General features: G+C 38.0%; 1 protein-coding gene across 1 annotated transcript in view; it reads left to right on the top strand.

The window, feature by feature from the left end:
* The window catches only part of TNFRSF11B (TNF receptor superfamily member 11b), a 109,335-nt gene that overhangs the window by 68,295 nt on the left and 18,878 nt on the right, over window positions 1–22,162 (top strand). Inside the window, exon 3 of the mRNA XM_053715934.1 lies at window positions 14,744–14,938. Coding sequence (XP_053571909.1) covers window positions 14,744–14,938 — 195 coding nt within the window. The remainder of the gene's footprint in view (window positions 1–14,743; window positions 14,939–22,162) is intronic.

Here is a 22,162-nt window from a genome sequence, read left to right as displayed (position 1 = left end):
TTAAAAAGAGTAAACACAGTTGATTGATAATAAATGGCTTCAGCCAAACACTAACCTTGAGTGAAAGAAAAGTTTTTGTGTTATCATTCATATTCTCTGAAAAACAGCCAAGAAATCACAAATTTTGCCAGGGTATGTAAACTTATGAGCACAACTGTATATGTACAGTATATGTTCTGTGCTGCTTGTAGCAGTAGCACTAGCTACTACTTTTACTTAACTTTAAGCGGCTACCCAACTGCACCTCTGCGTGATTGGTTGAGAGACAGAGGGGAGCGTGGCTGCAGGAAAATTATTTTTTGTGAAGAATGTCATCAGAAAAAATATTTTTTGTCTGTGCACATATCATGCACACAGATATATATATATTTTTTTTAACTTAGCAGGTATCTGGTAGTACTTGACACATATTCTGTTATTATTTTATTCCAAAGTACCACCACCATATAAAATATATACCAATTGAGCTATGAGACATACTATCACCAGTGCTAACAATCCAGATTAATCTAGCAACCAGTGGTGGCACTGGTGTCAATCAATTCTTTGTACCATATATTAATATTGATTGCATAATAATATGGATGTTACATTATCTGTACCATAACCGTTATCTTGAAGATTTATGTGATCCTGAGAACTGATGTTCTCCACTATTCTGCTGTATTTCTCTGCAGCTCTGGTATTATTTAAATGTTTCCATGGAAACAGTTGATGCTTATAATAGGACTGGTTAGAATAGTGATTACCAGATCCTTGCTTAGTTTATATAAATATGCTGTTTCTGTTATGACATAACTTTAACAATAACAAATGAGATCGCTCTATCAAACACTGATGAAATGAAATTGTTGTCTTACTGGTACTGCTTGTTATCATCTAGTGCTGCCAGTAGAATGAAAAAATAATCTAGAACTTTATTATAAAAACTGGCCTTGACAAATTTAAAAGGACACTCAAGTCAAAATAAAAGAGAGAGTTATAACAAGGAGTTAGACAAAGGAGTGGACAACAGATAAAAATACTTTCAAATCTCCCAAATTTACTGCAAACATGTTACACTTTAAAATGTCTGCATTAACACTTTCCTCCCATCTTCTTAAAGTCACAACTCTTCCTTTCGCAAACAGCATTCAGACTATTTATGTTTCTCCTTCTCTTCTACCTTCCCCCCTCTACAACACACATGATGAACTTTTTTCCTATATCATATTTCTCAGCCAGCCATGCTTCACTGATTCCAAACTTAAACACTCACATAAGACACACTCTCATCTTCTTTTGCTCACCATCTTTCTTCTTCTTGCAGCTGGGGATGTCTCACCTAACCCAGGCCCACCCTCTGCTTCCATCAGTTCACTAACCCAAGTGGCACCTCATACACCTTGTCCATGTAATCCTCTGAACCTCATTAACTGCACTTCTGTTAGTACACCACAATTCTCTTGTGTCCTTTGGAATGCACGCTCTGTATGCAATAAGCTTACATCTATTTACGACCTATTTATTTCACGTTCACTTAACCTGTTAGCCCTCACTGAAACTTGGCTTTCCTCCTCTAACACAACTGCTGTAGCCTCTCTGTCCTATGGCGGCATGCACTTCAGTTACACTCCCATGCCAGGAGACAAACAAGGAGGGGGAGAAGGAATTCTCCTGTCTCCACATAGTACCTTTCACTGCATTCCTTCACCCCCCTCTCTTTCCTTCTCATATTTTGAAGTCCATGCTATCCGCCTCTTCTCCCCTGTAGCTCTTCGTGTTGCAGTTATCTATCAGCCTTCTGGACCAGCATCACAATTGCTGGACCACTTTGAAGCCTGGCTTCCACATTTTCTCTTTTGTAATGTCCCTTCTCTCATCTTAGGGGACTTCATCATAACCGTTGATAATCCTAACATGCCTGCTGCCTCTAAACTTCTATCCCTTACCACCTCTTTTGGCCTGTCCCAGTGGACAACATCTCCAACCCACTGTGAAGGCAACTCCATAGACTTGGGGGTCTATTTATGAAGCTGCGGATGCTGCCTCAGACCCACTCCGCTTCAGTTCTGGCTGAAGAGGAAGTTAAGAAGCAGCGGTCCTAAGACCGCTGCTCCTTAACTCGTCGGCCATCTATGAGGTTGTGGACAGCAATCCGCCCATTTGAATACGATAGGGCTGATTGACACCCCTGCACAAATCTGCAGGGGGTGGTATTGCACCAGCAGTTCACAAGAACTGCTGGTGCAATGATAAATGCCCACAGCGTATGTTGTCGGCATTTATCGATGTGTGGCGGACATGATCCGCTATATCGGATCATGTCCGGCTGCACATTAATAAATGGACCCCTTGGTCTTCGCTAATCTCTGTGCTGTTTCCAACTTATTTAACTTCCCCTTTCCTCTCTCTGACCACATCTACTAACTTTCTCTCTTACTCTACCTGCTACATCTTTGCAAGCCCCCCAAATCTGCTACCTTACAGAAATTTAAATGACTTGGATCTCACAGACTTTTCCTCTCAACTGAATCCTCTGCTCTCCGACACTTCATCCCTCTCCTGCCCAAACCTCGTGGCTTTACAGTATAATTCGGCATTAAAATAAACACTTGACAAAGCTGCACCCTCCATTGTTCGCCATACATCAATCACTCAACGGCAACGGTGGCACACCAAACAGAACAGATATCTTCAGCGATGTTCAAGGGCTGCTGAACGGCAGTGGAGGAAATCATGCACTTGTGCTGATTTACGGCATTATAAATTCATCCTTAAGTTCTACATCTCTGTGCTCAGCCTGGCCAAACACTCAACAGAAACCGCTTTTACTATAGTAACAAATGACCCGTTATCAGCTAAAGCAAAAGGCCATTACTCCTTACTAATTCTTCTTGACCTGTCCGCTGCTTTTGACACAGTTGACCATCCTCTCCTCCTAAAAATACTACATTCATTTGGCATCCGAGACACAGCCCTCTCATTTTCAGTTTCCTTTAACAGCATATCTTCTGATCCTATGCCTCTCTCAGTTGGAGTACCGCAAAGCTCTGTCTTGGGTCCCTTGCTTTTCTCTCTCTATACATCCTCCCTTGGAAAACTTATAGCCTCCTTTGGATTCCAGTACCACTTATATACTGATGATACCCAAATCTATCTTTCCTCTCCTGATATCATTTCCTTTTTACTCAACCAGATTTCCAACTGCCTCTCTGCAATTTCCTCTTGAATGTCTTCACACTACCTCCACCTCAATCTGTCCAAAACTGAGCTACATCTTATTCCCCCCTCTTTGAGACATCTAACACCTGACATTTCTCTGACGGTTGGAGACTCTATTCTCAACACCTCACCCCAGGTCCGCTGTCTTGTGATCACACTTGACACAGAACTCATATTCAACCCACATATACAAGCGCTTACCAAATTCTGCCGTTCACACCTACACAACATTTCCAGAATTTGTTCCTTCCTTCATCAAAAAACTGCAAAAATACTAATTAATTTCCTCATTTTGTCACGCATTGATTATTGCAATCTACATCTAAATGGCCTTCCAATACACTGAATCTCCTCCCTCCAATCTATTATGAATGCATCTGCTAGACTCATCCACCTATGTCACCGATCTACATCAGTTGCTCCGCTCAGCCAGTCTCTACACTGGCTCCCCATACACTCCAGAATACAATTTAAAGTATTAACCTTAACTTACAAAGCACTCAACAGTCTAACTCCCAACTATATTTCCTCTCTCATCATGAAATATTCCTCATGCTGTCCTCTTCGATCAACCTCGGACTTACGTCTATCCACTCCTGTTATTTCTACATCCCACTCCCGTCTCCAAGACTTCTCACATGCTGCTCCTGTCCTCTAGAACTCTATACCCCGCTCCATAAGACCGTCTCCTACCTTGTATAGCTTCAGACGCTCCTTGAAAACCCACCAATTCAGAGAGGCTTACCAGCATTCCTCCATCTCTCATCCTAGCCAAACTAATACATGAACTGCCTGATTCACTGCTGCAACTACAACCGATGTGACAAGCTACCCCAACCTTATGTCTCTGCACCCTAAACCTGTAGACTGTGAGGTCTCTGGAGCAGGGCCCTCATCCTCCTGTACTAGAATTTTTTAGTTTTGTTATGTTTTGTATTTTATCACAAATCCTTATCATTGTATATCCCTATCTATCATTGTACCCAACGCTACGGAATTTGGCGGCGCTATACAAATAAATGATAATAATAATAAATTCAGATAGAGCATGCAGTTTTAAGACACTTTCTAATTTACTTCCATTATCAAATTTTGCAAAGTTTTTTTATACTCAAAACTTCTGTGGAACAAGATCCTACTGAGCATGTGCACAAGCTCACTGGTTATACGTATACTAGTTTGTGATTGGCTGATGTCTGTCACATGATACAGTGGGACGGATAATGGGAGAAAAAATTAATTTGTCAGAAAACAAATCTACTGCTTATTTGACATTCAGAGTTGGTGTTTTTGCATTGTCATTTAATTATGCAATTCTACTGCATTGAGTGGTCCTTTAAGTGAAACGTAGGAGCTAGCCAGAAAAATTACGGAGCCAGCTACGTGTTTATTTATGTCAAGAATTTTTGTATATAGATTTAAATAGTTTAGTTTAAATAGTTACTACCCAGAAGTAAAATTCTTAAAGCTTTGGCTCTCAGGCTTCCAAAATTTGCCAGGTCCCATATTAAATAATAAAATGCAAACAACTGCTTTCTTAATGTATTAGGAACACTAAAATATGTGCTTAAAGGGATGGTAAACCAATTTTTTTTTCTTTCATGATTCAGATAGTAGATATACGCCTAGATTACGAGTTTTGCGCTATAGTGAAAAAGCAGCGTTATCAGGTTATAACGCTGCTTTTTCACTACCACTGGTATTACGAGTCTTGCAGATTTAGGGGCACCGCACACTTTTTTGGCCTTACCGCAAATCAACTTACGCAAATTGCGTATAGTCTTTTTTCAATGGGATTGTAATAGTGCCGGTATTACAAGCTTATCCTGGGAGGCCAAAAAGTGAGCGTTACAGCCTATCCCGTCAAGATTCTTAACGCATTCTAAAGTCAGTAGTTATGAGTTTTACACTACAAAGCCGTAGCATAAAACTCATAACTAAAGTGCTAAAAAGTACACTAACACCCATAAACTACCTATTAACCCCTAAACCGAGGCCCTCCCGCATCACAAACACTAAAAGAAAATTATTAACCTCTAATCTGCCGCTCTGGACATCACCGCCACTAGAATAAACATATTAACCCCTAAACCGCCACACTCCCGCATCGCAAACACTAGTTAAATATTATTAACCCCTAATCTGCTGTCCCTAACATCTCCGCCACCTATCTACATTTATTAACCCCTAATCTGCCGCCCCCAACGTCACCGCCACTATACTAAAGTTATTAACCCCTAAGTCTAACCCTAAACCCCCCTAACTTAAATATAATTAAAATAAATCTAAATAAACTTACTATTAATAACTAAATAATTCCTATTTAAAACTAAATACTTACCTGTAAAAAAAAACCTAAGCTAGCTACAATATAACTAATAGTTACATTGTATCTAGCTTACGGTTTATTTTTATTTTACAGGCATGTTTGTATTTATTTTAACTAGGTAGAATAGTTACTAAATAGTTATTAACTATTTACTAACTACCTAGCTAAATTAAATACAAATTTACCTGTAAAATAAAGCCTAACCTGCCTTACAATAAAACCTAACCTAACCCTACAATTAAATACATTCCCTAAATTAAATACAATTAACTAAATTCAATACAATTAGCTAAATTACAAAAAAACCCCACTAAATTACAGAAAATAAAAAACAAATTACAAGATCTTTAAACTAATTACACCTAATCTAATAGCCCTATCAAAATAAAAAAGCCCACCCAAAATAAAAAAACCCTAGCCTAAACTACCAATAGCCCTTAAAAGGGCCTTTTGCTGGGCATTGCCCCAAAGAAATCAGCTCTTTTACCTGTAAAAAAAATACAAACAACCACCCCAACAGTAAAACCCACCACCCACACAACCAACCGCCCCAAATAAAAGCCTAACTAAAAAAACCTAAGCTCCCCATTGCCCTGAAAAGGGCATTTGGATGGGCATTGCCCTTAAAAGGGCATTTAGCTCTATTGCAGCCCAAACCACTAATCTAAAAATAAAACCCACCCAATACAACCTTAAAAAATGCTAACACTAACCCCCGAAGATCCACTTACAGTCGACATCCATCCTCAACAAAGCCGGGAGAAGTCCTCATTGAAGCGGCAAGAAGTCCTCAACGAAGCCGGGAGAAGTCTTACCTGTAAAAAAAAACCTAAGCTAGCTACAATATAACTAATAGTTACATTGTATCTAGCTTACGGTTTATTTTTATTTTACAGGCATGTTTGTATTTATTTTAACTAGGTAGAATAGTTACTAAATAGTTATTAACTATTTACTAACTACCTAGCTAAATTAAATACAAATTTACCTGTAAAATAAAGCCTAACCTGCCTTACAATAAAACCTAACCTAACCCTACAATTAAATACATTCCCTAAATTAAATACAATTAACTAAATTCAATACAATTAGCTAAATTACAAAAAAAACCCACTAAATTACAGAAAATAAAAAACAAATTACAAGATCTTTAAACTAATTACACCTAATCTAATAGCCCTATCAAAATAAAAAAGCCCACCCAAAATAAAAAAACCCTAGCCTAAACTACCAATAGCCCTTAAAAGGGCCTTTTGCTGGGCATTGCCCCAAAGAAATCAGCTCTTTTACCTGTAAAAAAAATACAAACAACCACCCCAACAGTAAAACCCACCACCCACACAACCAACCGCCCCAAATAAAAGCCTAACTAAAAAAACCTAAGCTCCCCATTGCCCTGAAAAGGGCATTTGGATGGGCATTGCCCTTAAAAGGGCATTTAGCTCTATTGCAGCCCAAACCACTAATCTAAAAATAAAACCCACCCAATACAACCTTAAAAAATGCTAACACTAACCCCCGAAGATCCACTTACAGTCGACATCCATCCTCAACAAAGCCGGGAGAAGTCCTCATTGAAGCGGCAAGAAGTCCTCAACGAAGCCGGGAGAAGTCTTCATCCAAGCCGGCAGAAGTGGTCCTCCAGACGGGCAGAAGTCTTCACCCAGATGGCATCTTCTATCTTCATCTTTCCAACGTGGAGCGGCTCCATCTTCAAGACATCCGGTGCGGAGCATCCTCTTCAATCAACGATTTCTTCTACAATGAAGGTTCCTTTAAATTACGTCATCCAAGATAGTGTCCCTTAGATTTCGATTGGCTGATAGAATTCTATCAGCCAATCGGAATTAAGGTAAAAAAAATCCTATTGGCTGATTGGATCAGCCAATAGGATTGAGCTCGCATTCCATAGGCTTTTTTTATTTTGATAGGGCTATTAGATTAGGTGTAATTAGTTTAAATATCTTGTAATTTGTTTTTTATTTTCTGTAATTTAGTGGGCTTTTTTTGTGATTTAGCTATTTTAATTTAATTTATTTAATTGTATTTAATTTAGGTAATTGATTTCATTGTAGTGTAGTGTTAGGTGTTAGTGTAACTTAGGTTAGGTTTTTTTTTTACAGGTAAATTTGTATTTATTTTAGATAGGTAGTTATTAAGTAGTTAATAACTATTTAATAACTATTCTACCTAGTTAAAATAAATACAAACTTGCCTGTAAAATAAAAATAAACCCTAAGATAGCTACAATGTAACTATTAGTTATATTGTAGCTATCTTAGGTTTTTTTTTATAGGTAAGTATTTAGTTTTAAATAGGAATAATTTAGTTAATGATAGTAATTTTATTTAGATTTCTTTAAATTATATTTAAGTTAGGGGGTGTTAGGGTTAGGGTTAGACTTAGGTTTAGGGGTTAATAAATTTAGAATATTGGGGTTAATCAGTGTAGGTAGGTTGCAGCGACATTGGGGGGCGGCAGATTAGGGGTTAATAAATATAATGTAGGTGTCGGCGATGTTCGGGGCAGCAGATTAGGGGTTAATAAATATAATGTAGTTGGTGGCGATGTCCGGAGCGGAAGATTAGGGGTTAATAAGTATAATGCAGGTGTCGGCGATGTCGGGGCGGCAGATTAGGGGTTAATAAGTGTAAGATTAGGGGTGTTTAGACTCGGGGTTCATGTTAGGGTGTTAGGTGTAAACATAAAATGTGTTTCCCCATAGGAATCAATGGGGCTGCGTTACTGAGCTTTACGCTGCTTTTTTGCAGGTGTTAGACTTTTTCTCAGCCGGCTCTCCACATTGATGTCTATGAATTCTATCAGCCAATCGGAATTAAGGTTGAAAAAATCCAATTGGCTGATGCAATCAGCAAATAGAATTGAGCTCGCATTCTATTGGCTGATTGGAACAGCCAATAGAATGCAAGCTCAATCCTATTGGCTGATTGGATCAGTCAATAGGATTGAAGTTCAATCCTATTGGCTGATTGCATCAGCCAATAGGATTTTTCAACCTTAATTCCGATTGGCTGATAGCATTCTATCAGCTAATCGGAATCTAAGGGACACCATCTTGGATGACGTCATTTAAAGGAACCTTCATTGTAGAAGAAGCCGTCGATTGAAGAGGATGTCTTGAAGATGGAGCTGCTCCACATCGGAAGGATGAAGATAGAAGATGCCGTCTGGGTGAAGACTTCTGTCCGTCTGGAGGACCACTTCTGCCGGCTTGGATGAAAACTTCTCCCGGCTTCATTGAGGACTTCTTGTCGCTTCGATGAGGACTTCTCCCGGCTTCGTTGAGGATGGATGTCGGCTCTTCAAAACAGTAAGTGGATCTTCGGGGGTTAGTGTTAGGATTTTTTAAGGGTGTATTGGGTGGGTTTTATTTTTAGATTAGTGGTTTGGGCTGCAATAGAGCTAAATGCCCTTTTAAGGGCAATGCCCATCCAAATGCCCTTTTCAGGGCAATGGGGAGCTTAGGTTTTTTTAGTTAGGCTTTTATTTGGGGGTTGGTTGTGTGGGTGGTGGGTTTTACTGTTGGGGTGGTTGTTTGTATTTTTTTTAAAGGTAAAAGAGCTGATTTCTTTGGAGTAATGCCCCACAAAAGGCCCTTTTAAGGGCTATTGGTAGTTTAGTTTACGCTAGGGTTTTTTTTTATTTTGGGTGGGCTTTTTTTTATTTTGATAGGGCTATTAGATTAGGTGTAATTAGTTTAAAGATCTTGTAATTTGTTTTTTTATTTTCTGTAATTTAGTTTTTTTTTGTAATTTAGCTAATTGTATTGAATTTAGTTAATTGTATTTAATTTAGGGAATGTATTTAATTCTAGGGTTACGTTAGGTGTTGGTGTAAGAAAGGTTAGGTTTTATTTTACAGATCAATTTGTATTTATTTTAGCTAGATAGTTATTAAATAGTTAATAACTATTTAATAACTATTCTACCTAGTTAAAATAAATACAAACTTGCCTGTAAAATAAAAATAAAACCTAAGCTAGCTACAATGTAACTATTAGTTATATTGTAGCTATCTTAGGGTTTATTTTACAGGTAAGTATTTAGTTTTAAATAGGAATTATTTAGTTATTAATAGTAAGTTTTATTTAGATTTATTTGAATTATATTTATGTTGGGGGGGTTAGGGTTAGACTTAGGGTTAGGGGTTAATAACTTTAGTATAGTGGCGGCGACGTTGGGGGCGGCAGATTAGGGGTTAATAAATGTAGGTAGGTGGTGGCGATGTTAGGGGCGGCAGATTAGGGTTTAATAATATTTAACTAGTGTTTGTGATGCGGGAGTACGGCGGTTTAGGGGTTAATATGTTTATTATAGTGGCGGCGATGTCCGGAGCGGCAGATTAGAGGTTAATAAGTATAACGTAGGTGTCGGCGATGTTGGGGGCGGCAGATTAGGGGTTAATAAGTGTAAGATTAGGAGTGTTTAGACTCGGGGTTCATGTTAGGGTGTTAGGTGTAAACATAAATTTAGTTTCCCCATAGGAATCAATGGGGCTGCGTTACTGAGCTGTACGCTGCTTTATTGCAGGTGTTAGACTTTTTCTCAGCCGACTCTCCCCATTGATGTCTATGGGGAAATCGTGCACGAGCACGTACAACCAGCTCACTGCTGACTTAAGCAGCGCTGGTATTGGAGTGCGTTATGGAGCTCAATTTTGCTCTACACTCACTTCTTGTCTTTTAACGCCGGGTTTAGGAAAATTTGTAATCCCAGCGGTGTAAGAAAGTGAGCGGTGAGAATAACATGCAAGTTAATTACCGCACCCTTCATAATGCAAAACTCGTAATCTGGCCGATAGTTTTAAAAAAAAATCTAATTTACTTCTATTATGAAATTTGCTTCATACTCTTGTTGAAGGAGCAGTAATCCACTAATGATAGCTAGCTGAACACATTGAGTGAGCTAACGGTAAAAGGCATATATATACTGTATATGCAACAACCAATCAGCAGCTAGCTGAAGTATACCAAGAGATCAAAGCAAATTAGATAATAGAAGTAAATTGGAAAATTGTTTGAAATGTCATAAGCTACTACAATCATAACACAGGTGTGCTATTTATATGTTATTGCGGATCGCTATTTATTTACTTATTCAGGAGCGCTGTTTTGTTATATGCGGTGCACTATAACGCAGGCATTGTATGATTTGTTATCACTGGCACGCTATTTAATTTATTAACGCAGGTGCTCTATTGGTGTACTACACAGGGGCATTATTTCCAGGTACAATATTATTATTCTTTCTGCGGTCCAGACCCTGTTATTGTCTGGCACCTTTTTCCCTTTATAAGGTGCTTCCTGCTTCCTTCCTATTGCCCATGTATAGGTCTTGCTTTGTGCTATCTGGGTGCGTTATAGTTATTCTTGGGTTTTTGTTGCTGACTTTGCTTGCCTTTGACTTGCCTCTGCCTTTCCCTACTGTTGGATTAGATACTTGTTGTTGACCTCTGACTTACCTGTTCACTTGCATTTGGAATGTCCTTTGTTACCGTTGCCATTTAATTATTGTTGTTGACCCCAGCCCGGACTTTGACCTTAATCTGATATTTCATTTTGGTACCTTGACTATCTACTTATCTGTTGCTGACCCTGGTTTTGACTTTGACTGTGAGTTGTTCCATGCCATGGTACTACACATCTTCAGTCTACTTGTTTCTGCTCTTGGCTTTTATTGTGACTGTCACCATCCTTCAATCTCCTTCTGGGACCTAATGTTATTCTTTGGCTGTGGAATTTTCTCGTTCTCACTTCGCCTGACGCTAGGATAAGAAGACTACTGGCCAGGAAACTGGTGATAAGTGGGATATCTCTGCAGGCCTGATAGTACCATTGCACATTCTATAAAAAAGCAGAACAATATAACTTATAATGTAGGCAGTGAGATCATAAACATGAAAAAAACACAATTAAACTTCATGCTTATACTTATTATCTGATAGGTACAATTGTTCATTGCCTTTTTTAGTCAATGACCATTATTACAGTTCACAACTGATACTACTGTATTTGTTTTATTGACATTTCACAGTTTTTTCATGAAAAAATTAAACCTGTTTATATTTTGCTCTTTCATATGGATGACATAAGCATTTTCCAGTTATCTATGATACATTTTTCACAAGTAATGAGTCATCAATTCTGGAGATTAAAATAACTTGTGTAACACTTTGCAGGGCTTTTTTTTGGATCCTGACGGAGATCAAGGGTTGTAGTCAGCAGCATGACATTTCCAAAATGTGCTATCAAGATATATATAAAGAAATATATCTTCTGACTTCTAAAAGTTTAGCAGCAACTGGAAAAGACCAAATAATGTTTATCTGAGAAAGCTAAAAGATTTAATAACTTATCCAAAATGTTAAAAAAAATTCCAATGGAGTTTAAAAGCTACTCAAAAGGGGCATTTTAATTATTCTTTTATAGAATATGTTAGTTCCCAAGAGAACCATACCGTACAAGTGCGCAGTTAATTTATGCATATTTAAAATGAATCTGGGCACTACAGGACATTGAAGATCATTGTACAACCATTATTGTCAGGGGAAAAATGTTTTCTGATGTGTTGGATTGCTAGTAGAGCTATTGATTAGTCCAGATTCCTAAAACCAGCAGCAAGCAGCTTTGAAAAACAATCTATCTGAACCGCAGGGGATGTAGTTGCAGAGTTTTATTCTGAAATCCTATTTACCAATGATGTAAAATGTGTGCATGGAAATAGCTACAAGACACATGTGACACCGAATCACAAAATGCATATATGTATATTCTGTGAATTATTGCACATGCTCAGTGTGTTGCAGAAAGTGTTCATATAAAATGATTGTGAATTGGAAAGTTGTTTATAATTATGTGCTTTATTTGAATCAAGAAAGTTTAATTCTGACTTTAATGTCCCATTAAAATTCACTTCCAACTTTTTAAAGGAGACTGCATTTAATAGGTTATAAACCAAACTGCAAGAAATGAATGAGCACTTTTGTTATTTTTCTCTACGCAAACTTACAAAATAACTTACCTAGCAGTATTTTCCCAATTAGCTTGGCTTAGTTTAATAATAGTGTGACTTCCAAGTATACAGTATTAGTAAATATTTTTGTAAGCAATGACACATTATAAATAAAGCATGAATCACTGAATCGTCTTGTGCATAAATTAACAAATAAATGATAAATCAGTACTAGTCATCACACAAATCTGTAGTACATTTAATATCTATTGCCTGTTTTTTTCCAGCCATATTTTTTTATCTATTTTTAACCCAAAAATGTTCTTTCATCGTTCAGATACAGTATACATTTTAAAACAATTTTTTATTATCTAATTCGCTTTGTTTGTTTGGTATCTTTTGTTGAAAGGGATACCTAGGTAGGCTCAGGAGCTGTGACCTAGCTGCTGATTGGTGGCTACACATAAATGCCTCTTGTCATTGATTTACCAATGTGTTCAGCTAGCTCCCAGTGGTGCAATACTGCTCCTTCAATAATGGATACAAAGAGAATGAAGCAAAATTGATAGTAGAAGTTAATATGAAAGTTGTTTAAAATCGCATGCTTTTTCTGAATCTCGAAAGAAAATGTTGGGGTTTCATGTCCCTTTAAAGTGCTCCAAATAACTTGTTACCTACTACAGAGCATTAGTTACATGGGAAATATTTCCTTTGTGTTTATTTTTATACCTGAAATAGTTGTTTTTGCTCCTTAAACAGAAAAAAGAAGAAGAAATGGCCAGAGATCACATAATTGCACTCCCAATTTGCCTTTATTAATCAAAAATACTTAAACCAATACATTTGAAGCAAAGGGCTATATATATGTCTATATATGTATACATATGTATTTATGTGTTTATTTGTGTATATATGTCTGTAAATATACAGTATATACACACATATAAATACATAAATACTTATGTACACACACATACATATTTAGAAATGTGTATGTATCTCTCTATGTTAAAGCCCCTAACCTGCCTTCTAACACCCGAGATCTCATATCGTTGAGCCCTTACAACATTTGTGTGCAATATTTAGATATTAGATAGTGTTATTATGAGTGTAACTATACTTTGTAATTTTTTCGTGTTTTATGCAACTTTTTAATTTTGCAAAACAGTTAACCAGAGCTCTGAAGTTGAGGTAATCATTCTAGCATAAATCACGATTTCTTTTAACTCGTAATATGAAAAGTAGGCCCGACGAGCGAAAACCCCTGCGATAAACTCCTTATAGCTCGCATGCAAACCTTTACACTCCACTTGTAATCACGCACAATTCTCCTGCACCCTCCCCCAAGGTTTTAGGCCTTTTTTGGTAATATTTTTTGGTCAGGGAGTAATGTTAATTTTTTTGGGGGGCATTTCCAAAATAAATGTTCACACACGCAGTAACAGATACAGTACATATACACACACCTATCTAATGCTGCAATATATAAAAGACAAACACAGATTTCTTGAAACAATACTTCCCGAAACACAATACTTAGTGTTGAAAGCCAACAGAACTAAACTGTAAGCTCTGTGGGCAGTCTCTTATTATACCCCAAATAATGTAAGATATTTGGGCAAAACCTCCCATTATATACCTGTATAATACTTCTATAATAACTGTAAGCTTCTTACAAATATAGCTACAAAAAAGTGTGACCCCCTCCCAATCTGCCGCCCTAGGCAAGTGCCTTGTTTGCCTAGGCCAAAACCCTCCACTAGCTAGAAGTTTAGAGGAAAAGGAGACAAAGGAAGGAAGGAAAAAGTATTTTTTACTAAGGCCTAGTTTTAATTTTTACTACAAACTGGTGGTAACATAAAGCATCTCCAAATATTTTACTTGTTTACAACAGCAATGGAAACTGAGTCTAAAAATGTATTTCATTCCAATATATTTTTGTATTTATTTCTCTCTCACATGGGTTTTTACACCTTGATATTAATGTCTGAATATTTTAAAACGGGTATTTTCACTAAAAATGAATTTCACGCTAATATATTTTTTATAGGTTTTCCACACCTAGATATTAATGATAGAATATTTTGACAAACTTGTTCTTTCCCTGTATGTGCAAATTGTTGCTGGTCTGTTAAAATATTTCGCACACCTGAATGTATGGTTCAACCTACCCTGAACAGTTTACTTATTACTAATCTGTACTGAGAGAATTTAATTGCTTGTTTTCTTATTTTTTCAGGAACACCAGAGAGCGATACAGCTTGTGAGAAATGCTCAGAAGGAACGTTCTCGAATGAAACTTCAACTAAAGCAGTGTGTCAAAGGCACACAGACTGCAAAAAGCTGGGCCTTAATGTGCTTGAAAAAGGAAATGCTGAACATGACACTGTATGTCAACACAACACAGATGAATCGTCTCCTTTTTGTGACATAGGTATACATTGTAAAAGGCCTAAATACTGTGCAATGTTTACATATTGCATTTGCCAGAGTCCAGAGTTTCCAGCTTACTGTAAAGTGTGTGTGTAGTATGTATGTATGTATGTGTGTATATATGTATATAAATACAAAGGGCCAGATTACGAGTGGAGTGCAGTATTGCACTTATGCGAGTGCGATATTTGCGCTCCACTCAGTAATATCATCGCACATAAATGCTATTACAAGTACAGCACAAGCCAAGTGCTTTCGAGAGCACACTTCCATAGGCTCCAATGGGAGCCTCATTTTCATGCCAGCAGCCACACAAACAACCTAGCGCAGCACGGGGCAAATCACGCAGTGTTGGGCAGCGATAAATAAATATATATGTATATGCTTATATACAATCAAACTGCCAACATTGTAGCCGTCATCAGGAGCTCAAATGGGTATAAAGTGAACTCAATTTCAATCATACAAAGTGAAGAGAAGACAGTAAAGTTGCTGATAGCATAGCCTCAACCAGATCAATTAGTAACGCTTAGCTCTGCGTGCGGTAAGATGTGGGCAGCCCTCTGGAATCCCAGTAAAGCCAGCACTTAAGGACACTGAAAGTTGAAAGCAAATAGCTTACCAACCCGTCGCCCCGTATACCACTGATCAACGGGTGTAGCGGGGCCTCGGTTTTCAGTCCTCTTGCCTCTTCTGTATGGGTCTGCTGCACCTCACGAATCTGTTCGCAGTTAGCCCCGAAACTCCGCACTCCTTTGAAAAGACGCTCTCCGAGAGCGGTGTTCACCGGTAACTTCCGCCTGCTCCTATTGGACAATAGCTCACAAGTGACTCCTGTGCACAAGAAGATGACTCCTTAGGAATCCCGTATTACTCGTAGTGAGAGGTGCCCAGCACAGTGAGAAAGTCAGCAATGCAAAAAAGAAAATAGCCGGTACCCTCTTCAAAGATAAAAGCACAAAAATCTTTATTGGTCACATATCATAAAAACAGCCAGATACATCTGACATGTTTCGGCTGTATAACCTTAATCATAGACGTATCTGGTTAGAGAGGACATCTGTATTTAAAATAAATTCTGTGAAACCATTAGATCAGAACAAACGCATGTGACCTAAGTTAAACTTCCCTAGTCTGACCACTCCCACTTAACTCCTAAGTAACTAGTGTAAACAATATATGACAGAAGAAACTAACGGCTAGATTACGAGTTTTTCGTTATGAGCTGTGCGGTGCTAACGTGCAGTTTTTTCTCACCGCTCACTTACCTGCAGCGCTGGTATTACGGGTTTTTACAAACCCAGCGTTAAAAGGCACGAAGTGAGCGTTGAGCAAAATTGAGCTCCACACTGCACTCCAATACCAGCGCTGCTTAAGTCAGCGGTGAGCTTGTCGTACGTGCTCGTGTACGATTTCAATGTGGAGAGCCGGCTGAGAAAAAGTCTAACACCTGCAAAAAAGCAGCGTATAGCTCAGTAACGCAGCCCCATTGATTCCTATGGGGAAACACATTTTATGTTTACACCTAACACCCTAACATGAACCCTGAGTCTAAACACCCCTAATCTTAGACTTATTAACCCCTAATCTGCCGCCCCCGACATCGCCAACACCTGCATTATACTTATTAACCGCTAATCTGCCGCCCCCAATGCCGCTGCAACCTACCTACACTGATTAACCCCTAATCCGCCGTCCCCAACGTCGCAGCCAATATTCTAAATGTATTAACCCATAAACCTAAGTCTAACCCTAACCCTAACACCCCCTAACTTAAATATAATTTAAACAAATCTAAATAAAATTACTATCATTAACTAAATTATTCCTATTTAAAACTAAATACTTACCTATAAAAAAAAAACTAAGATAGCTACAATATAACTAATAGTTACATTGTAGCTATCTTAGGGTTTATTTTTATTTTACAGGCAAGTTTGTATTTATTTTAACTAGGTAGAAACGTTATTAAATAGTTATTAACTACTTAAAGGGGCAGTCTAGTCAAAATTAAACTTTCATGATTCAGATAGGGCATGTGATTTTAAACAACTTTCCAATTTACTTCTATTATCTAATTTGCTCAATTCTTTAGATATCCTTTGTTGAAGAAATAGCAATGCACATGTGTGAGCCAATCACACAAGGCCTCTATGTGCAGCAACCAATCAGCAGCTACTGAGCATATCTAGATATGCTTTTCAGCAAGTGATATCAAGAGAATGAAGCAAATGAGATAATAGAAGTAAATTAGAAAGTTGTTTAAAATGATATGCTCTTTCTAAATCACGAAAGAAAAAAATTGGGTTTCATGTCCCTTTAATAACTACCTAGCTAAAATAAATACAAATTTACCTGTAAAATAAAACCTAACCTAAGTTACACTAACACCTAACACTACACTACAATGAAATCAATTCCCTAAATTAAATACAATTAAATAAATTAAATTAAAATAGCTAAATCACAAAAAAAACAAAAGACTAAATTACAGAAAATGAAAAACAAATTACAAGATATTTAAACTAATTACACCTAATCTAATAGCCCTATCAAAATAAAAAAAAGCCTATGGAATGCGAGCTCAATCCTATTGGCTGATCCAATCAGCCAATAGGATTTTTTCTACCTAAATTCTGATTGGCTGATAGAATTCTATCAGCCAATCGGAATCTAAGGGACGCCATCTTGGATGACGTCATTTAAAGGTACCTTCATTCGTCGTTAGTCCGTCGGAAGAAGAGGATGCTCCGCGTCGGATGTCTTGAAGATGGAGCCGCTCCGCGCCGGAAGAATGAAGATAGAAGATGTCGTCTGGATGAAGACTTCTGCCCATCTGGAGGACCACTTCTGCCCATCTGGAGGACCACTTCTGCCGGCTTCGTTGAGGACATCTTGCTGCCTGGATGAAGACTTCTCCCGGTAAGTGAATCTTCGGGGGTTAGTGTTAGGATTTTTTTAAGGGTTTATTGGGTGGGTTTATTTTTTAGGTTAGGGCTTTGAGCCTGCAATAGAGCTAAATGCCCTTTTAAGGGCAATGCCCATCCAAATGCCCTTTTCAGGGCAATGGGGAGCTTAGGTATTTTTAGTTAGGCTTTTATTTGGGGGGTTGGTTGTGTGGGTGGTGGGTTTTACTGTTGGGGGAGTTGTTTGTATTTTTTTATTTATTTTTATAGGGCTATTAGATTAGGTTAATTAGTTTAAATATCTTGTAATTTATTTTTTATTTTCTGTAATTTAGTTTTTTTGTGTGATTTAGCTAATTTAATTTAATTTATTTAATTGTATTTAATTTAGGGAATTGATTTAATTGTAGTGTAGTGTTAGGTGTTAGTGTAACTTAGGTTAGGTTTTATTTTACAGGTAATTTTGTATTTATTTTAGATAGGTACAGTAGTTATTAAATAGTTCATAACTATTTAGTAACTATTCTACCTAGTTAAAATAAATACAAACTTACCTGTAAAATAAAAATAAACCCTAAGCTAGATACAATGGCCTCTAGTTATTAAGGTCTGTCGGACCTGATCCAACAGTGCGGATCAGGTCCGACAAACCTCGCATATTGCTCGCCGTATTCAGCATTGCACCAGCAGCTCACAAGAGCTGCTGGTGCAACGCCGCCCCCTGCAGACTCGCGGCAGGGGGTGTCAATCAATCCGATCGTACTCGATCGGGTTTATTTCCAGCGATGTCTGTTCGCCTGCTCAGAGCAGGCAGACAGGTTATGGAGCAGCGGTATTTGTGACCGCTGCTTCATAACTGCTGTTTCTGGCAAATGTGAAGACTCGCCAGAAACAGGGGCCGTCAAGCTCCATCCGGAGCTTGATAACTAGAGGCCAATGTAACTATTAGCTATATTGTAGCTAGCTTAGGGTTTATTTTATAGGTAAGTATTTAGTTTTAAATAGGAATAATTTAGATTATAATAGTAATTTTATTTAGATTTATTTAAATTATATTTAAGTTAGGGGGTGTTAGGGTTAGGGTTAGACTTAGGTTTAAAGGGTTAATACATTTAGAATAGTGGCGGCGACGTTGGGGACGGCAGATTAGGGGTTAATAAATGTAGGTAGGTGGCGGCAATGTTAGGGGCGGCAGATTAGGGGCTAATATTATTTAACTAGTGTTTGCGAGACGGGAGTGCGGCGGTTTAGGGGTTAATATGTTTATTTTAGTGGAGGCGATGTCCGGAGTGACTGATTAGGGGTTTAATTATTTTATTTTAGTGTTTGCGATGCGGGAGGGCCTGGGTTTAGGGGTTAATAGGTAGTTTATGTGTGTTAGTGTACTTTTTAGCACTTTAGTTATGAGTTTTGTGCTACAGCGTTGTAGTGTAGAACTCATAACTACTGACTTTAAAATGCGTTAGGAATCTTGGAGGTAGAGAGTGTACCGCTCACTTTTTGGCCTCCCAGGACAAACTCGTAATACCGGCGCTATGGAAGTCCCATAGAAAAAAGGGTTTACGAACTTTACGTAAGTCGGTTTGCGGCCAAAAAAGTGTGCGGGGCTCCTAAACCTGCAAGACTCGTAATAGCAGCGGTAGTGAAAAAGCAGCGTTAGGACCTGTTAACGCTGCTTTTTCAGCTTACCACAAAACTCGTAATCTACCCGTTAGTTAACAAATTATTAAGCTAAATAGATGGGTGCCAAAAAGTTACTAGATGTGTATATATATATATATATATATAGTATATGAATACATTAATAGATACACTTACATACACTTAATCAAGTACATAAATACCTTCAAAAATTCAAGTAAGAGAAAAATGTCAGATAAATAAACATGTATATATATTTATCTGAATGAATATTGACACAGAGACCATCAATAAGTGGATGCCTAGCTAAAGTTAGCACATAGATACCTAAATAATTAGTTGGTTGGTAGCCTGAGGACCAGATGACAGCGTCTGTAATAAGGGTGCGATTTATCAAGCTGAGGCGGACAGGGGCACACATACACGCCCCTGTCCGCCGCAGCTTGCCTCTGGCGGGCTGAATTCCCCTGGCGGAATTCAGCATTGCACACGAGCGCTATTTTGTGCCCACATGCAATCCCGCCCCCTGCCCGCGCACAGCCAATCAAGCGTGGTCAGGAGCTGTCAATCTCCCCAGTCGGACTAGAATCTGATGACCGCTGCTTGTTAAATACGGCGCGCAGGTTCTCTTGTGAGAACCTACAGCCGCAGTGGGTCTAAAGGCTTGCGAAGAATTTAATAAATCAACCCCTTAGAGTTACTGCCTATCTAATCTAATATGGACTATGTTATATAAGCATTGCAACCAGCCCTTCTGTAACATTTCTAAATGTACCTCAAGAATAAATAACTTGTCTGTTGTATATACAGTATATGCATATACTGTATATATCCATGATGGAATAGAGACATAATGAATCTCCTTGTCCCTAGGGACATAAGGATATACAAGAGATTTCAAGTATGTTACATATGTATTTGACTTAAATACTTCAATGGATCAAAAATAATGACAATTTTTGTTGGTATAAAGATGATAATTATTCCCAGTAATTTATCACGTCATATACACTATTGTAACTTTTGGGAGCTCGTATTTCCAGAGTGAAAATCCAAAAGGCCTCCCTCTTGTGCAACAACTTAGTTATGTTCCCATCCTCGTTTAGGTGTTTTAACTCCCTCTATAACCATCCATTTTAATAAGGAGCTATCACTGCCATGGTTAATGATAAAATGCTTTGCTAGTTCTGAACTGTGTTTGGATCATTTTATATCAGACAAGTGTTCTCTGATCCATTCCCGTACTTCACGTGTAGTGCATCCTATATACTGTTTATCTGTACAACTACACCAGATAGCATACACCACATTTTTGCTCCTGCAGATAACACATGTCTCAATAGAATATGTTTTGCCTGTTACAAAACTGGAAAAACAATTATTCTTATTAATGTGACTACAGGGAATGCATGGTCCATACCCACATCTGAACATACCCTTGTTTGCAAGCCACGCACTACCTGAAATTTTTGTGCAAAGTTCACTAGGTGATAACATATTACCTATGGTAACCCCCCTCCTGTACGAGAAACGGCAACCATTTTGTAATTTATTGTCTGCTGTGAGCATAGGTTAATGTCTGCAAATGACTTTACAAACTTGTTCATAATCAGTAGAGTAATGTGTCACAAAGGTAATTGAAGATTTGGCAGGTGGGATGTGTTTTTCTCTTTTTTTATCTTGCAAAAGAATAGCTCTATCAAAACCATCAACCTCTGTTTTGGCTTGCAAAACAATTTCCTTTTTGTAATCCCTATCTAAAAGTCTATGAACTAAATCCTTACTTTGTAGCTCAAGCAGGGTCAGCTCCAAGGGGGGGCATTGGGGGGCAATGCCTACCCAAATGGAATGCTGTGCCCCCTCAAAAAATATTGATCTGATCATACGCTTTAAAAATAACTAAAATAATGAATTGTTATGTAATGCTGCAGGCTGGGGGCGGAGTTAGCTGCCAAACTGTGAGATCACATCACGCATCTGCAAGGAGCTCCGTGTCTTAACCTCTTATTTGGAATTGGAAGTTAATTAGAGACTATTTGGACTTGTCTTTAACCCTATTAATTTTACCTAACTATCGTGAGTTGCTCATTTTCTTAAACAATAGACCATGATAAGAATATGATTGTATCATATAAATATAAGTCTATAAATGGCTACTGGCTTCTATCGATGCCTCAAAAGTGCACTGTGAGGCGTCGATAGAAGACGTTAGCCATTTATAGACTTATATTTATAGGATACAATCATATTCTTATAGGTTCACAGTATATAGGTTGTATTAAGTAGCCTGATATCTGTTAGTTATTGCGAAACAGGTATAGCTAAATCTAATCTACAAAATTACCAGTACCTGAAAACCTAGTATACTCACTGCTATTGCAAACAAAGGGGTTAATTGTATTGGGGGGTTTGGGGTGCATGGCTGTTTAGGGGACATGATTGAGATTTGAGAATGAGTTTAAGGGTTTTGGATCATGGTGATTAAGGGGTGAATTGCTTTTAAGGAGCTATTGTACTGGGGGTTTCATGTTTAATGGCTCTGTTTTAGTGCACTGCATAGGATTTAGACTTCATTCTTTTACCTAGTGATTTAGCACTTATTCTCTAAATGTTAATAGTGGGGGATAAGCCAGCCAGAAGCTACACTTTCCTGCAGAATATGTAGGTCTGCTCTTATT

The sequence above is a fragment of the Bombina bombina genome, chromosome 5, assembly GCF_027579735.1.
Source record: "Bombina bombina isolate aBomBom1 chromosome 5, aBomBom1.pri, whole genome shotgun sequence".
In the NCBI taxonomy this organism is placed as follows: Eukaryota; Metazoa; Chordata; class Amphibia; order Anura; family Bombinatoridae; genus Bombina; species Bombina bombina.
The sequence above is the reverse complement of the archived record's forward strand: the minus strand, read 5'-3'. Positions and strand labels throughout refer to the sequence as shown.